Source organism: Anolis sagrei, chromosome 5 (assembly GCF_037176765.1).
Source record: "Anolis sagrei isolate rAnoSag1 chromosome 5, rAnoSag1.mat, whole genome shotgun sequence".
NCBI classification, from domain to species: domain Eukaryota; kingdom Metazoa; phylum Chordata; class Lepidosauria; order Squamata; family Dactyloidae; genus Anolis; species Anolis sagrei.
This window is the reverse complement of record NC_090025.1, coordinates 47,308,583-47,326,269: the sequence shown is the minus strand read 5'-3', so window position 1 is coordinate 47,326,269 and position 17,687 is coordinate 47,308,583. Positions and strand designations below refer to the sequence as shown.

At 40.2% G+C, this 17,687-nt stretch overlaps 1 protein-coding gene across 1 annotated transcript in view; it reads right to left on the bottom strand.

The window, feature by feature from the left end:
* Positions 1 to 17,687, bottom strand: part of SMAD1 (SMAD family member 1) — a 59,385-nt gene that overhangs the window by 7,251 nt on the left and 34,447 nt on the right. Inside the window, exons 3-5 of the mRNA XM_060778882.2 lie at positions 8,860 to 9,117; positions 7,962 to 8,078; positions 770 to 991 (exon numbers count right to left, since the gene is read on the bottom strand). Of these exons, the coding sequence (XP_060634865.1) occupies positions 770 to 991; positions 7,962 to 8,078; positions 8,860 to 9,117 (597 nt within the window). The remainder of the gene's footprint in view (positions 1 to 769; positions 992 to 7,961; positions 8,079 to 8,859; positions 9,118 to 17,687) is intronic.

The following is a 17,687-nucleotide window of genomic DNA, read 5'->3' as shown; positions in this document are numbered from 1 at the left end:
CAGCCAGTGGAAAGCAAATGTGAATGCCTTTGGGGCAAATCTTGCCAAGAAAATCACCTTTCAGTTGCCATATGTTAGAAACAACTTGAAGGCTCACGACAACAATGGAAGAAAATGTTCCAGTCTGAAGACTTGTACTGATTTCCTCTTATTACTTCATCACACTAGAGAAAAATCCACTTTAAATCCAGTTTCTGCCTCTTGCAGAAATTCTGGGGTTTGTAGTTTAGTGAGGCTGTCAAAGGCTCCTCCTTAAACTACAAACTCCAGAATCCTGCAGGAGGCAGAAACCGGATTTAAAGTGAATTTTTTTCTCTAGTTGATGAGGCCCCTTATGTGCCACCTACACTGCAGAATTAATGCAGTTTAACACCACTTTAATCGCTATGGAATCATAAGAGTTGCCATTTTGCAAGTTCTTTACCCTTCCCTGCCAATTAGTGCTGAAACTACATCAAGCTACAACTCCCATGGAGCCGTAGAAGTTAAACTGCATTAATTCTACAGTGTAGATGTATCCTAAGTTCAGAATATGAACTTGGGGTATATATGGCCAGATCTGTAGTAGCAGATCAGCATAATTGAAGGATCAGATTGGAGAAGGCTGCCTTGAACAAACCTGTTCCTACAGGTTATTCAAATGTCTTATGTTTACAAAGAGATAACTTTGTATGCGCACTGGAGTGTGCAGCCTCTCAATGAATCCTTAAGGCAAAAAAGGCGCCTCTCTCTTCCACTCCCTCTCAAATAGGAACAAACCCGGCAATACCTTTGCCAATATGCCGCCTGGTGTTCTCAATGGTGGAATTCCGATTAACGTTCGAAAGCAGCCCAAGGCAAAACCTATTCTTGTTGTTGGAAGGATCAGTGAAGCCATCCACCAAGACGCTTGTGGAAGAGGCATGAAACGCTTCGCCAACACGGTTGTTGAGCTCATAGTAGACAATAGAGCACCAGTGTTTTGGCTCTTCATAAGCAACTGCCTGAACATCTGCAACAGAAGGAAAACAGAAATCAGCGACACTGGAATTAATGAGTTCCTGAGCTTTAAAGTTTTATTTATTTATTTTCAGTGTGTAGGCTTTGGCTTCAGATCACTGAAGAAGCCAAGGAGGCGGGCTGGAAATCTGGCACTGCAGCTGCTAATTAGAAGTCGTTCCCCCACAATGCCCCATTATCTAATGCGTTCTGAGCTTTGCTAGCAACACAATGAAAACCTCCAAGTTGAGGGAAGGCTGGGAGGAAGTGCAGCAGGTATCTGGGCAATCAGTGTGATACCTGAAGCATTGCAAGGAAGTGGTAATATTAATAATACTGATTAAGCAGTACCAAATGGGGAGGTCTGTCTTTGAATTGTCATTCGTGCTACCATGCTCAATAGATCTATTACCCTCTGCTGCAAGGATAAAAGAGTTTCTTAAATCACTGTAAGACCCTTAGATGTTGGATGAAATACAAATGCCAGGAATAAAAGCAGGCACACTCTAGAACAACTCCAGGCAGATTATATTTAAACTTCATTATTATTATTATTATTATTATTATTATTATTATTATTATTAGGGTTGGATAGGTTCATTCGGAAGAGCCTGAAAGTCAGAAAAAACTTACGAATTTTGACTTCTGAAGCAGTTTTTTACCATGCAGAAAAGATGGGGGAGGGGGGAATCCGAATTTGAACTACTTACCTTTTATTTTTTGGAAATATTATATTAAGTTCAGATGTCTCCCAAGGTAATTAAAATGTTCACAACCATTAAGCAATTTTGGTAAAGCCTAAACTTTTAAAATCTCATGGTTTCTGTCACGTCAATGCAAGGAGGGATGAGGCGGGCGTGGCTAATCACAGGCATCTTTAACTGTAGTTTGTGAAGGCCAGGCCCCCAATGGTAGAGATTGCAAAAGGCCCTGCTGTTAAACTACATTTCCCACACTGCCTTGCTGCTCATTAGCCAAAATGGCTGAAGGACCCAAAATAGCTGTCTGTAGCCGTCTTCGTCTAAATATAAAATAAACTGATTGAATCTACGAAGGTGTCTAAAGAAGGCAGCAAAGCAATGGGCAACTTTGCCAAGAGAACATAAACTGCTTAAAAAACAATCATTTTACTTTTGCTTGATTGCCATGAACAAGGCACTGGGGTAGCCAACCACAGCCAGCCCTTTACAGTCAGTAAGTAATGATAAAATAAAATGATTGATTGCATCTGCAAAAAGGAATAAACGTATGGATGTGTCTTGAGGGTCCCCTCCAACTAAGTAGAGGAAGCAAATAATGTCAGGAGAGTTTGGATGGTGCCTTTCTGCCCAGAAGAAGGGGATCAGTCTAGATGTCCCTTGATGGGATCTGTACTATGATTTCTGTTCTCCACCAATTTAAAACAGTTTTTGCCACACAAACAAAATGTCTGGGGTAGAACAAATACTTTCAAAGTAAAGACCACTTAATGAAAGAGGAAATAACACTTTCAAATCAGGAACAGGTTTTCTTTATTATTAAAAATGTTTTTAATAAAAACTTTGAAAATTTGCCAAAAATCCATGGAGAAGTCAAAGGTTATGAAATCTGGCGAGCTAACAGTGGTCCATGTGTTCTACCACAGTAGCATGTTTCATCAGGATTAGTCTAAAATGAGGGAGGGAGAATCCCCTAAAGTTTCCCCAGTGCTGTTTTTTTTTTTTTTTTCCTATTGAGCATAAGTGTCTGCATTAAAGAAGTGATTCGGAAGTTTCAGACATTTTGAAATTTTTTTTGAAAAATTCAGAAGTGACTTTAGAATTAAACCACCAGAACCCCCTACAAGTTTTGAACCATTTTTGATCAATCAAGCCTTATTATTATTATTATTATTATTATTATTATTATTATTATTATTATTATTATTATGTATATACATCCTCATGGGACAAAAGAAACGGAATGCTTTGTTCAAGAAGGTTCCTACTATAAGCTATGGGCACATTCAAGAACAAAGCATTTTTTATTTAAACCAGTCTTCCACAACCTGGAATTCTAAGGCATTTTGAACTACATCGTCCACCACCCCAACCACTGGCAGTGCTGCATAGGAATTGTAATAATGAAATAATAATAAAACTTTATTTGTATCTTGACACCATCTCCCTGAAGCGACTTGGGACAGGTCACAGAAGCACTCAATAGAGCAACAGTGCACAAAATACAGCGAGGTACATAAACATGATACGAAATACAGTCCAACAACATCTGGGAAACCTCAGTTGAGAAAGACAGTTTTAGATCCACTGTTTGCTGTTTACATAAATGGAATTAATTAAAATAATGAAAAGCTTTTGTGGGCCAGAGATGAAGGACGGTCTGTACTATGGATGTTTATATTAGAATAAATGTATTAGTCCAGATGCTGTTGCATTACTCATCCCAGCTCTTCCCATTACTAGCTCTGCTGGTTAGGGTTGCTGTTACTTGCAATCCACCAACTGCTGTGTGGGGCACAACTCCTACCCTCAGTTTAAACCATCCCTTAGAATTTAAAGAGTAGCAGTACTTTCCAGATGAATTTGGGCTACAAACCTCCTTCAAAGAGCTGTCCAGCAATGGAACTCCCTGCTTTGGAGTGTGGTGGAAGCTCCTTCCTTGGAAGCTTTTAAACAGAGGCTGGGTGGCCATCTGTCAGACGATACTTAGATTGTGCTTTTCTTGCATGGCAATAGGTTGGACTAGATGGCCCGTGTTTTCTCTTCCAACTCTATGATTCTATGATTCTATGAACCCTTGTCATTGGCTTATGATTCCAAGTGCTGATGGGAACTGCAGTACAAAATCTGGGGTACAAGGTGCCCACTCAAACTTTAAGAAGAGTCAAGGCAATGACTGGCTTCTCTTCTAACTGAAAAGCCAATTCTTCAATTTTTTTATGCCACACAACACCACAAACCCACCAGTGTTCAAATTTTGGCATATCGGGTTTGCGTGCCGAATTTGGTGTAGAACCATCGTTGTCTACGTTCACAGTGCTCTCTGGATGTAGGTGAACTATAATTCCTACAAATCAAGGTGAACTTCCCCTGGTCTAGATTCATTGTCAGTGGAGGTCACAGTGCTCTGACTTGATATAGGGTGAACTTCAACTTCCATCATGTAGAGTCAATCCCCCAAACTCCTCCAGTATGTGTAGTTGCTGAGGAGTTCTGCTCTGTTTGTTGTGCAGAGTTGAAAAGAGTAGGAAAGGATTAGGGGAGAGGCTGTGGGTGGGATCATGCAAATTCCACATCAATGGACAGTGTCAGAAACACTGGGATGTCTGTGGTGGAGGAAACACGTAAAATCTAGGAGGAAATTCTCCCCAAATGAAAGCATTCCTTGGGTGGTAGGCAGTATGGTGTTTGGGGAGGACATTGGCATGGGTTGGGCTACGTATTTATGGTGCTTGCTATAACCAGAAATGTCATTGGAGGGAGTGCTTCAGCACTGTGGGTTAAAGATGTTTGTGGAAGTGGGATCTTGTCTATGGAACCGCATAGAGTCGCCGTAAGGCTGATATATGCGGTATAGAAGAAAAGCAAATAAATAAATAAATAAATAAATATGGAAGTGGGCACCCCAGCCACATACATATTTTCACTTTCATTCATCTATATATATAAAAATGCTGTGTTCGTTTTGAGTGACATCATAACTCAAAATCCACTGCACAAATTGCCACCAAATTTGGCCACAGGACACATACCAACCCAAGGAGTGACCATCATTTAAAAAAATGATTTTTTTATTTAGGAGTTGTAGTTGCTGAACAATTTATGTTGTATGTTCCAGAATAGGCAAACCAGACAATCTTTACATCAACACTGACAAAGAAACAGGAAGAAATACTGTTTGCCCACAAGCATAAAGAAATTTACATATATTAGAAACCAACATTTTCTCATTACTTTATTTTCCAGATCACCAGACTGGGCCACAGCAACGCGGGGCAGAGGATGGCTAATTAAGTATAAGATAGGACAGTACTTCTTAAAGCTACCTGCTATCAGGCATTGGCAGGGACCCCCCCCCCCCCCCCCCCCCCAATGTGCCAGGGATGACCACTATATTGGTGCCCAATGACTTCCATTATTTATTTCCTGGAAAAGTCCTGTAGACCAGAAGTCAAATAGAGGTGAACTGGCATTAAAAAGCCAGAGCTTAAAATGTTGGCTTTGGATTGTTACTACCAGAAATCTGCCACTACCATCCCATGGTAACTGGGAGATGCTGTTGCCCATTGTGCTGCCCCTATACTTAAGAATACACTGAAGTCTGATCCATGATAAAGAGCTAGAGTAAAGAAATAATTAACAATACGCATAAGTACAGTTTAGACCATCAGAACGAGATAATAAAGAAGATTAGCTGTGGGGTGGCCAGCATCTAGGTCCAGCCACTGTCTCTAAGTCCAGTTCACTTATTATCAGGGATATACTAAGAAGTGCTGATGCAAACAAGCTGTGGCGTTTTTAATCCTTTCAAGTCATTGTAAGGCAGCCTTTAATTATTAGTAAGTGGGTGCACTCTTCGCAGCAAGATGCCAGTAACTATTAAAGCTACGCAGCTTTGCCCTAGTTCTCAAACTCAGGAAGAAATCCTGCCAGCTGGCCATTCCTGCCGAGTGAAATCATATCTCTCTCACACAGATTTCATACTAACTTCCTCACATTTGCCTTAAGTCATGCCGAGCAGGTGCGTTTCGTCTCTCCATTTCCCAGCATGAGCCAACAATAGGAGTTACCCAACTTCACTGACAGGATGCAGCTTGTTAAGTCAAATCTCTTAAGACTAACAAATCTTCACAAAGAACAGGCCTCTAAACGTCTGCAGCGAGACGACGTTTGCACCGAGGTTTACTGCGACTGCCCCTTGGTAAACATGAACTGCAGCAGACCTTTCCAAAGGGCCATTAAACAAACAATGCAGCCCTACGTATCAGGCAGAGGTAGGGGAGAGAGAAGCCCGCTCACAGAATCAAGGGAAACAGGTGTGGGGTAAACAACGTCAATATAAAGGAAACCAGGATAGCTTTGCCCTCTATAAAAGAGGGGGAGGGAGGGTATTAAATTCAGGGGGAAGAAGATCTGGAGGGAGCTTCTGCCGGGCTGAATAGCTGCATTTGCTACCAGCAGTCAGGCATCCTGCTTTCCCACTCCTGTGCTAAGGGCAGCCTCCTTCAGCTGTCCTGCACATGCCTTTGCTTCCCTCTGATGGAAATATCTAACCCCAAACTCACAGGGAGGAGGACACAGAGAGGGCTTCCATTATGAGCACAGAGAAGGGTGGAGTTAAAAGTGCTGCTACTTCCATTTGTTAAAATACCACAAACTTAAACTGGTCCCAGACCCTGGCATTTCAGGAGGCTTTAAAGTGGGAACATCACCTGAGGCTGGATCTAGGTAAAGTTTTCCCTGACGCCGAAGAGCCAGCGTTGTCCGTAGACATCTCCAAGGTCATGTGGCCAGCATGATTGTATGGAGCACTGCTACCTTCCTGCAGAAGCAGCACCTAATGATCTATTCCCACTTGCATGTTTTTGAACTGCTAGATTGGCAGAAGCTGGGCCTACCAGCGGGAGCTCACCCTGCTCCCCAGATTCAAACCGCCAACCTTTCAGTCAACAAGTTCAGCAGCTCAGCAGTTTAACCCACTGCACCACCAGGGCCACCCTGGGGCTTGATCAATAATAATAATAATAATAATAATAATAATAATAATACTTTATTTTCCGCCCTATCTCCCCGAAGGGACTCAGGGCAGATTCCATTAACAAAAAAGGCTGAACATAACAATTAATAGACACATAATAATGGAAATTAAACTCCATAGCATATAAAAACAAAGTATAATTTAGCAAATTAGAATAACATTTAAACGCAACCTATTATATCAGACATAAAACAAACAGAGAAGCAGAAGTGTTAATTTCCCAGAGACAGAGTTCCTTGGGGTCATATAAATTGATCAGTGCTCAAGATGTCAACTGAACTAGCAGAGCAGACAGGACCGAAGTATGGATTGCAGATGTTAGCCAGAGGTATATTAGTGTAGGCTGGATCTACACTTCCCTATATCCCAGGATCTGATCCCAGATTATCTGCTTTGAGCTGGATTATACGAGTCTACATTTCCAGATAATCTGGAGTAAGAAAATCAGATCCTGGGATATAAGGCAGTGCAGATCCAGCCTGAGATACTCCACTGTATAACACATTGTCTGAGATATGACACTGCAACTATACAATCATGCCATATAATCTGGAGTTAATTCAAGCATAACTCAACATGGAACAATAGGTTATATATTTGGTTAACCTTTCTATGTCTGGACAGCTTTCCTATCCCAATTCACACTGACTTATTCCAGACAAAATACTCAAACAAACCCTTATTAGTCAAACTACACACAGACTAGTTACTGGGAGAATTCCTAAGGAATACCAGAGTTCCAGGACAGAAGATACAGAGTCAGGCAAAATATGCATAAATCTGCTAACTGCTGCAAGAATGACATAACCTAAACCTATCAGCAAAGCTGTCATAATACAGTGTTTTCAATTGTGAGTGAGATTTATAGCAAGAATTAAAAATTACCTCTGCCAAGAGGTTACTGCCCACTCTTATTTTTCAAATGCTATCAAAGCTGCTCATAAGGCTGAGCAGTAGCCAAGTTATCCAGGTGGCTGCATATCTAATCTTGATGACATAATATGCACATTGTGCCTGTCTGAGTCATCTGCTTGCAGTTGTGGACTGGGGTGTCTGTTGAATGCCAACATAACTTTGGCATACTGGTTTTCAGGACTGGTTCCCAGGAGCACCTGAGGGAACACATCCACAGCTATGTGCTCCATATTAGTGCAGCATCATATTTTCTCATCAAACACACATATTAATAGGGTTTGAGGTGTGTGTGTGTATCTCAATCACATATAAAGAGAGAAATAAAGTTTCACCTCCTCTGTTTACTTCTGGAGGAATTGAAGGTGCCATCATGTTGGTGTCCATTGGCTGTGACCCATCTTGTGTCATCTGATCATCTGGGGGTAGGTAAGCAGGAGGAGGAGTATCGGCTAAATGTAAACATTAAAAAAACAGCCCACAGAGATCATTTCTTCTTTGTACATTCACAATAAGTAGAAAATGCTGTGTCAGGTCAAGCTAGTGTCTCTGTTCACTCATGATAACCCAAGGAAGCCACTTCTTATATTTCCAACTTTTCATTTTTCATTATTGAGCCTCCCTTTACTCTTCAAGAAGGTGGACATACAATTTATTCTTTTCTGCTATAGTTTGTTCTTGAAGGGATAACCAGAAACATATGGAATTGAAGTCACTCACAAATAGTGACTAAGGTTGGAGAAAACGATCAGCAGAAGGTGGTCTACAAATTTAGGTGTTTAATAAATAATAGAATCCTGTAGGAACAAGATTTCAGGCAACATTTGAGTACATTTGTCATGTTCTTCCTATTCTGTCTTCCCCAAAAGCCCTTTTCCTCTGCTGTAATGCTACCTGAGCACTAAACAATATCTAATGCTGATTTGCACCAAATTAAATATGCTTCAGGTATGGAAGGCAAGGAACAGTCATAAAAAATTCAAAGCATATCAACTAGGAAATGAATAATGCTAGGCAAAATCAAGGCTAGGCTTCCTTCCAGAACTAGTCTAGTTGATTTTGTTCATTGACACATACATCCTCTTAGTCATATGAGTCATATATAAAACTCCCCAAAAGCAAACAACCACACTACCAGTTGTTGCCTTGGGTTTTATGAGCAGACCAAAATGGTACCCAGCATAATTTTCAACTTAGTAGAACCCATTGCCACTACCTCTTGGGGAAGCTTACCTGGCATCTGGAAAGGACTTCCTGGGTCTGAACTGGCAGGCGAATGAGGATAGGTGCCACTACTGCTTCCAGGGGAGTTTGGGTAGCTGCTGTTGGGCGAATGAGGAAACGGATGGCTGTTGGGCTGCTGGAAAGAGTCTGGAAAAGTAGCATTGTGTGGCATGTGAGGCTCATTTTGCCCAAGGTTGCGAAACTGAGCCAGAAGACTGTGCTGCGGGTTGTATTCACTGTGCCTAGGTACAAGCACCGGAGGAAGAACTAGAAAGGGGTGGAGGGCAGGGGGAGAAAAAGATAAAAAAACATAAGATTTCAGCCCTTGTTTACAAGAACATACTTACAGTAGATAGGAAGATTGTTCTGTATAGGGATGCAATAATAATTACATATTTGGTAGATGATAACCATGTTCTAGGAACAAGGAGGTCTAAGCCAGAACACCTCCTTGTATCCAGTTACTACATAACTTACATTCCTAGTGGACACACTGTCTGTCAGGGTCCCAAAGCCATGGTTCAGTTTTCACACCAGCTGGGGAAAAGGTAGTTGTCGGGTAGGCATGGAGAAGAATAAATGTAACTTGCTGCCTGGTCATTTTATTTGAGAAACGGTGTTTTATAAAATGATTGCAAACATTATTACTTTTAGCACATTTGACCTCTTTTGAACTACTTCATAGTTTGTGAACCCAAATGTTGCTGATGAGAAAATTCTACTGAATACAATGATAGCACTACAAAGGACATGAATGGAGCAAAGAGACAACAGCTGAAAGATTATTTTTAACTTCAGCAATGGGCTAGAAGGTTAACAGTAAAGTATTGCTAGTTTAACTTTATGTCAGTTTGCTTTATTTCCGAAGGATTTCCAGAATTATATTGTGCAGTCTATGCTTTAGAGATACTACAGAATCACTATTCAAAAGTGTATTTTATCCCTTACTGGATGGTGGCGAGTCTTATATAATTATGGAACAACTACATTATTTTTAAACAACTACTAATGGAAGAAGTGGTTTGCATGCAAACGTAAGAACCATGCAGTCTTTCCTGTCTTTGTTAACTGAGAAATTAAATCCTCTGATATCAACAGGACTTACTTCCAGATGTCTACAGAATCTGAATCTTACTTAACTGGTTTAGCATCTCTGCTCATGAAGACTGAAGCCAAGCTGGAACTCCTGAAGTTGGGTTAAATCCAGGCTTACATCATGTTTAGAACAGACCCAATGAAATCCACAGGATTTAAGGGATTACAGCCAAATCTCATTAATTTCAGTAGGTCTACACTAAGCATAACTTAGTCTGGAACCAAGCCATTATCTTTTCTCCCTATCCCAATGCAATCTACGTTTGTTGTTGTTTCCAACTCTTCATGTCCTCATGGACCAGCTCATGCCAGAGCTCCCAGTAAGCCGTGGCCACCCACAGCTCCTTCAAAGTCAAGCCAGGCACTTCAAGGATAACATCCATCCATCTTGCCCTTGGTTGATCCCTCTTCCTTTTTCCTTCCATTTTCCCCAGCATCACTGTCTTCTCTAAGCTCTCCTATCTTCTCATTATGTGGCCAAAGTACTTCATCTTTGCTTCTAATATCCTTCCCTCCAGTGAGCAGTCGGGCTTTATTTCCTGGAGTATGGACTGGTTTCATCTTTTCGTGGTCCAAGGCACGCTCAGAATTTTCCTCCAACACCAAAAAGCATCTATCTTCCTTTGCTCAACTTTCCTTATGGTCCATCCATAGGTTACTGCAGGGAATCTATACAGAAAGCTATTTTCACAAGGCCTATGACTGCTGATATCAAATATTTATTACATTCCACTCTGCCCTGTGAAATTACTCTTTCAAGAGCAGTCAGCAACTAAGACAATCAATGCAATAATAATAATAATAATAATAATAATAATAATAATAATAAAATTGGCACCTGTTGACTAAAAACAGAACAGTGAATATAGAAAATTGCAGGGCAAAATCCCAGATTGCAGGGAGAACCATAACTAACCCTCTCCCTTTCCCCACAAAATACTATTTTTGTCTGGCACTGAAAAGAAGAGATCAAAATGGAGCATCACCATGGCCATAATGGCCTTGGATGAGGATGCCAAGGGAAATCCTTGTGTGCGTCTTTAATTTGGATCTGGAGAAAGGAAGAAACTGTGCTACAATCTCTGTCACTTTCTACAGCTTTAAGATGGAGACAAAAGATCAAGAGTCGTCATTCAAAAAGTAGATGTACTCAAATCAACTCATTTAAGCTCTATATTTTGCTAGTTCTGGCATGGAGTGAGAAATTCTATGTAGAACCATGTATGGGCTTCACAACCAGCCATTTCAGGGATTATCTCAAAAGATGAAAGGACTGTGATGCAGAAGCTGGTCTCTAGCTTCATGCAGAGGTGCAAGAATGTTAAAGAATATGGAGTAGCCTGATTTTGATAGCCACATATTCTGACCACCCAAATTTTGTGGCTGCCTTGATATCAGACAAGTTTGGCAAGAACAAACTTGCCAAACTTGTCCTACTCCTGCCCTACCCCCATCCAGCCAAATCTTAGCCCAGAAGAGAAGGGCCGCTTAGAAAGTGTTTGCAAATGATCTCAGCCAATGGCATAGCTTGGAAAATTATACACAAATTGTGGCATTCTGCAAGTTGTGGTCTAAAAAAGTAATATTACCAAGCAATCAAGTGGAGGTAGGAGTATAGGGGAGAAAAACCGCTATTTCCTGTAAATTCCACTGACAGCGTGTCAACATGTAAAACAACTAACAGTGCATCATGGTAAAGTTCTGCACTCCCCTTCTACAAAGTAAAATTGATTATTATTATTATTATTATTATTATTATTATTTACTGTATATACTTGAGTATAAGCTTAGTTTTTCAGTGCCCTTTTTATAGGCTGAAAAAGCTCCCCTCAGCTTATACTTGAGTCAAGGTTATTTATTATTTTACTCTGTTATTAGTATTATTTTATTACATTTATTATTTCATTCTATTATTGTTATTACTAAATTTATTATTTTACTCTATTATTATTGGAAGGATACATTTACATTGAAGAAGGTTAGAATAATGGTTTAATCAGAGCTGGTCAGTCTTATATTAAATTACAGTTTTATGTAAATATTCAAAAACGTTTAACCTACCGATGCCTTGATTAATGTAATTTAATTGGTATCTATTTTTATTTTGAAATTTACCAGCAGCTGCTGCATTTCCCACCCTTGGCTTATACTCGAGTTATTAGTTTTCCCAGGTTTTTTGGTGGTAAAATTAGGTCCCTCGGCTTATATTTGGGTCAGCTTATACTTGAGTATATAGGGTACTTTATCTATACCCTGCCTTTCTTCCCAAGGGGACTAAAGGCAACTAACAGCCACAAATTTTGATCAATTTAAAACAAAAGGAAATATAAAAACTGAAAAAACAATTAAATGATATGTGTGTTAGGTTAAAAATACATGTAAAATACAATAAATAAAATTAAAATGCATCTTAAAATACACAATTTCCCCCATCCCAACCTCTCCAGCAACATGCCACTTATCCTTGATGAGCAAAAGTAACTTACGGAAAGCCACCCAGTGAACTTCATGTCCAAGCAGAGACACTCAAATTTTAATTCATGGACATCCAGAATTTTGGCCATTTCCACCCACAAAGCTAAATTCATGTTTAGAAATGAAACCTGCTATTATTTCAAGCAGAAGTGGGTGTTGGACTGCAACTCTCATTAGCCCCAGTGCATAGCAAGTAATGAAGGATTATAGGAATTACAGTGCAGCAGTATCTGGAGGTCCACCAGTGCCCCCGCTTTCCAGGTTTTAAATATCCTTCATTTAATCCCTTCAAGGAATTAAAATACTGCATACCTGCTCCTCAAGTCCCCTAAATATGTTACTGAAATGAACTACATCTCTCCCACTCACTGTCATGTTTTAAAATAATGGCCTATGAACCATGGAGTTCATGCTTTTCTCAAATATCTGGAAGAGAATTTGCAGCATGTCTTTTGGACTGCTAATCAGACTTTCCAAGGGCACAGAGACACTGGATTTTCCACATAAACTACAGACAAAGGGCAGAGGGAGAGTCACTTTTGGTATGATTTTTTTTTCTCAACAGCTCATACTCATCAACACACTAATTTAAGATTATCCCATATTGTGCAAGTATGTCAAAATGTGTATTGTTTTAAGTTTTCCTTCTAAAAAAAACAGTGGGGATTTCCAGCAGTTTCTTGGTTCCGATAAGAACTCTGTTTAGAAGGAAAAGTGTAAATCAGAAGTCACTTGGGTGCTAGAGCTAGCAAAAGGTCTTGACATGGACTTGCACACTTATATTCCAACCTACTATCATAATTTGTAGGGCAATTTATAACTAATTCATGGAAACCCCTATTTATTCTTAGGCATTTGATTGTTGGTAGCAATTGGATTTAGATTGAAATGTTATTCCTTTGGACTACAACTGGCTGCTAGATATTTTTTTTGTACAGGTTGAGTATCCTCTACCTGGAATTCTAAAATATTCCAAACCCCCAAACTGTCCACGTAAGCGGCTTAGACAGTGAAACCTTTGCTTTCTGATAGTTCAACATACACAAACTTTTTTCATGTACAACATTATTAAAATATTAAAAATCTGTCTATAAAATTACCTTCAGGCTATGTATATGAGGTGCTTATGAAACATAAATGAATTTCATGTTTAGACTTGGGTCTCATCTCCAAAGTATCTTATTGTGAATATGTAAGGAGTCCAAAATATGGAACACTTCTACTCCCAAACATTTTGGATAGGTGACCTTTACCTGTATTGTTTCCAGGGGCTAACCAAGAATGGGCAACTTGGAAGTCCCTGAAAAGACTCAGATGAGGAGTGGGCAGATCAAAAGGCAACCTGGCAAATGGCACTACCTAGAACAGTGGTTCTGAGCTTGTGGGTTCCCAGATATTTTGGTCTTCAACTCCCAGAAATCCTAACAGTTGGTCAGCTGGCAGGGATTTCTGAGAGTTGTAGGCCAAAACACCTGGGACCCCACGGGTTGAGAACCACTGACCTAGAATAATCTTCTACCTTATGTGACTGTGGAGCAGAACGAACAACTCAGCACCTGTATGCTTGCCCTTAATGCCCTGCCTCATGCACAAAGGAAGAACTGTTTAAAGAAACAGACAACACAGTCGCTGTTGCCTGATTTTGGTCTAAAACTATTTAGCTGCTTGTGCTCCCTTTATCAGTTTTTAAAACTTATTTATTTATGCAGTACTTTTGACACAAAATAAATAAACCTGTATTGTTATCTAAAAGCAAGTCTTTACCAATATTCTGACTGAAATGAGAAAAACCACCCATTTCCTTTATGGGAATTCCTGTACCTGTGTAAACACATACTGTGTAAAAGACATTTCCCTGAGTGTTATTTCCCTCTATTACTGTGCTAGGTTTCCTTGCACCCACTCAAATCCATATCATTAAGGCAAAAGACAAGGTCTTAAATGCCTTAGATATTATGACAGCAGCCTTAAAGGAAAAACAACCCTCTCTCCCCAACCAAATGAAAAACCTGCCAGGAGTTAGTTCAGGGAAAGCACACTGTGACTCTATGTATATATGCCTGTTAGAAGTTAGCTTGATCAAGTCAGACACCTCTACTGTACAAAATAAATTGCCAAAATTCAGCACAGCAGGGAAAGGAGGCTGATCTCAGAGGTAGCTGCCAGCCCAAGGGGAGAGCCTAATTGAAGAGACAGCATGATTTTGCTGGGTTGAGCCAAGCGCACCTGTTGCTATAAAGTAATCTAGAAGTCCAGATCTGCTCTTTGGAGAGCTACAAGACCTTGGAGGACACAGCTGGAGAGGTCTTAACTCTTTCCTTCCTTGAATTGTAAAGGAAAGTTCTACAAGGGCTGCATTTCTCTCTTTGCATGATCAATGGAAGTACTTTCAAAAGGCAGATATTTTAGGTTACAATATCCACTGGCCATTTAACCTTAGTCAATGACATTTGGCCAAAGGCAGCGTGTAGATTCATGAGAATGAGCTTCCATGGTAATGATATTATTAACAACATGCTTTCAAACATTTAGAGGGCACTTGTTTGTTCAACCTTGATCTTACACAATTCTGTAGCTCATCTGAGCCTTGTTTATCTACCAAAAAGTACTAAACATGTTTTGTTGTGAAGGGGAATAGACCTGAAAGAGTCACGGTCAGTGCAAATGTTGTTATAGGTAAGAACTGCAGACCTGTCTGACTCTAATGAAACTAATTTGTGATTGGTGGCCATGGTAAAGCCATATTAGAGCCCTGCAACTGTGCCCTCTTTGTAGCTGCTTGATCTACCCATGTGTACATATAAGAAAACTTGTATTACTGATCTTCTGCATCTTTGCTTTTGATCCCTGGTATGTAAAGTGCTTAAGCTTGGGTATATTATTGTCTGATAACATCTACAAATATTCTCCTTCTGCAACTTATTCCAAAAGGACCAGCATGGTATAGTGGCTTGAGCACTGAACTATGACTCTGGAGGCCATGGAAACCCACCCAGTGACCTTGGACAAGTCATACTTTCTCAACTTCAGAGGAAGGCAAAGGCAAATAATCTCTGAACAAACCTTTACAACAGTGATTCTGAACCTGTGGGCCGTAGACCACCAGTGGACTATGAGGACAAAAATCTGGTCTGTGAGCCTCCTTCCTCTTAATTTTTTCCCCACTCCTTTCACACCGCCTGCCACTCCTTCCCTGTTGCTGATCATGGCATATGTTCTGTATAAGAAACTAGAGCCGATGTGGTCTATCCAATGCAATTTTCTGAATCGGCACCCCAAACCGTATCTAAAGTTGACCAAAAGCTGATTCGTAACCCTTTTGGTACTAATGACGGAGAGTGGTCCCTGGTCAAAAAAAGGTTGGGAACCACTGCTTTACAAGAAACCCCATTAAAGTCCCTCCAACAGAAGTGGACAACTTATGGCCCTCTAAATGTTATTCAAACTGCATCTCCCAACAGCATAAGTCAGTAAAGTCTGGTGAGGGATGCTGGGAGCTGCAGTCCAAAACAGCTGAAGGGCTACAGACTGTCCATCACTAGATTGCATAGTTTGGGATGACAAAGGTCTGGGAGGCTTAGTGTGCTAAGTCTACTGCATCAAAAACTACACAAATGAAATTCACTATTTTAGAAATTACGTGAAGTATACCAAGTCAGATAGCACCTGGTCCAGGGAGGTTGTATCATTGTTTTTAAGCTACTATTAGACAGAAACACTTGATGATTTACTGCAAAATTATCTGCAGGTCTACTGTCTTCCTACATCTAAATTTAAATTCGACCAATCCTTTTAAATTAATCTGTACTTCCCTGCAAGTGAGAGCAAATTTCTTCCTGAAATATGGAACGATATCTAATATTTGAAAACTGCATTTCAATGCAGATAATTTATTTTTCTTTGCATTCCTCTCAGAGGAACACAAGCTTCTCACTCGCCCTTGTTCTTCATTGTATCATTCCCCCCTCTATCCTGTCAAATCTATAACTGTCCAACATTCCCTTCCAAAAATAATGCTGGTAGCAAGGGAGACCAACACACAACTGGCCTATTCACTCCTGCTACTCTTCAAGTATAGCATTGCCAGCTGGTCAGAAACCATCCAGGGAATATCAAGTGGAGTTCTTCCAGGTTTTGAGGTAAAAGGATGGACGCTGCATTAGCCAGGCTCTGTATGTGGTTATATAGCCTGTTGTGTGAAGGTATTGCATACGTTCTCCAACAGCTTTCAATGGCAGCTGCATCCTGTTTATCTCCAGAAACAAAACGTTATCCCAGGGATAGGGAACCTGTTGCTCTGAGGACATTGTTGGACTGGGATTTCTCTCACTATCACCTCCAGCAACACTGTTAGGGTCTCATATTGCACAGCCTACTTTAAATCTAACAGCATGTCCATATAACATTGGAGACTAGGACGTGGAACAATGGCTTCAAACTACAAGAGAAGAGATTCCATCTGAACATGAAGAAGAACTTCCTGACTGTGAGAGCCATTCAGCAGTGGAACTCTCTGCCTTGGAGTGTGGTGGAGGCTCCTTCTTTGGAAGCTTTTAAACAGAGGCTGGATGGCCATCCATCAGGGGTGATTTGAATGCAATATTCCTGCTTCTTGGCAGGGGGTTGGACTGGATGGCCCATGAGGTCTCTTCCAACTCTTTGATTCTAACATGATTTTCATTATTCAAGCTTAAATTCAAACATACTATGTCTTAATTAAAACACACACACAGCAGAGCATTAAAAATTGGCTTTTAAAAGACAATTTCCAGAAACCAGCACCTGCCAGCCAATTCCTAAGCACTGAAAAAGACAAAAGCACTGCGGAGACTGATGTGTTACTAAGATTAATACTACCACTAGGTGGTATAAAAATGCATAATTAATACTACGGTTTGTGCTAATCAGGCCAGTACTTTTGTATTACATGGCCAGAGCAGAAAAAGCTCTGAGATTTACTTCTTATGGAACAATTTGAATATTCCTGTATGCTTTCTGTTGTATCTCAGTAAATAATAAGCCTCCCCATCTCTTAGCCCATTAGAATATTGAAATCCACTCCAACACACACAAACATATATGCTAATAAAATATTTATATTTCAATGCTTTTGAACTTTGCATTTCATTATGTACCATATATTTGATGTTCATGGACTCTCCCCCATTAAGCAATGCTAAAGCCCTGAATAAAAATCCTTGTAAAGTGACTGAAGTTGCATATTCAATGCCGGTTGAGTCTCTTTTATCCAGAAATCCAAACTACCC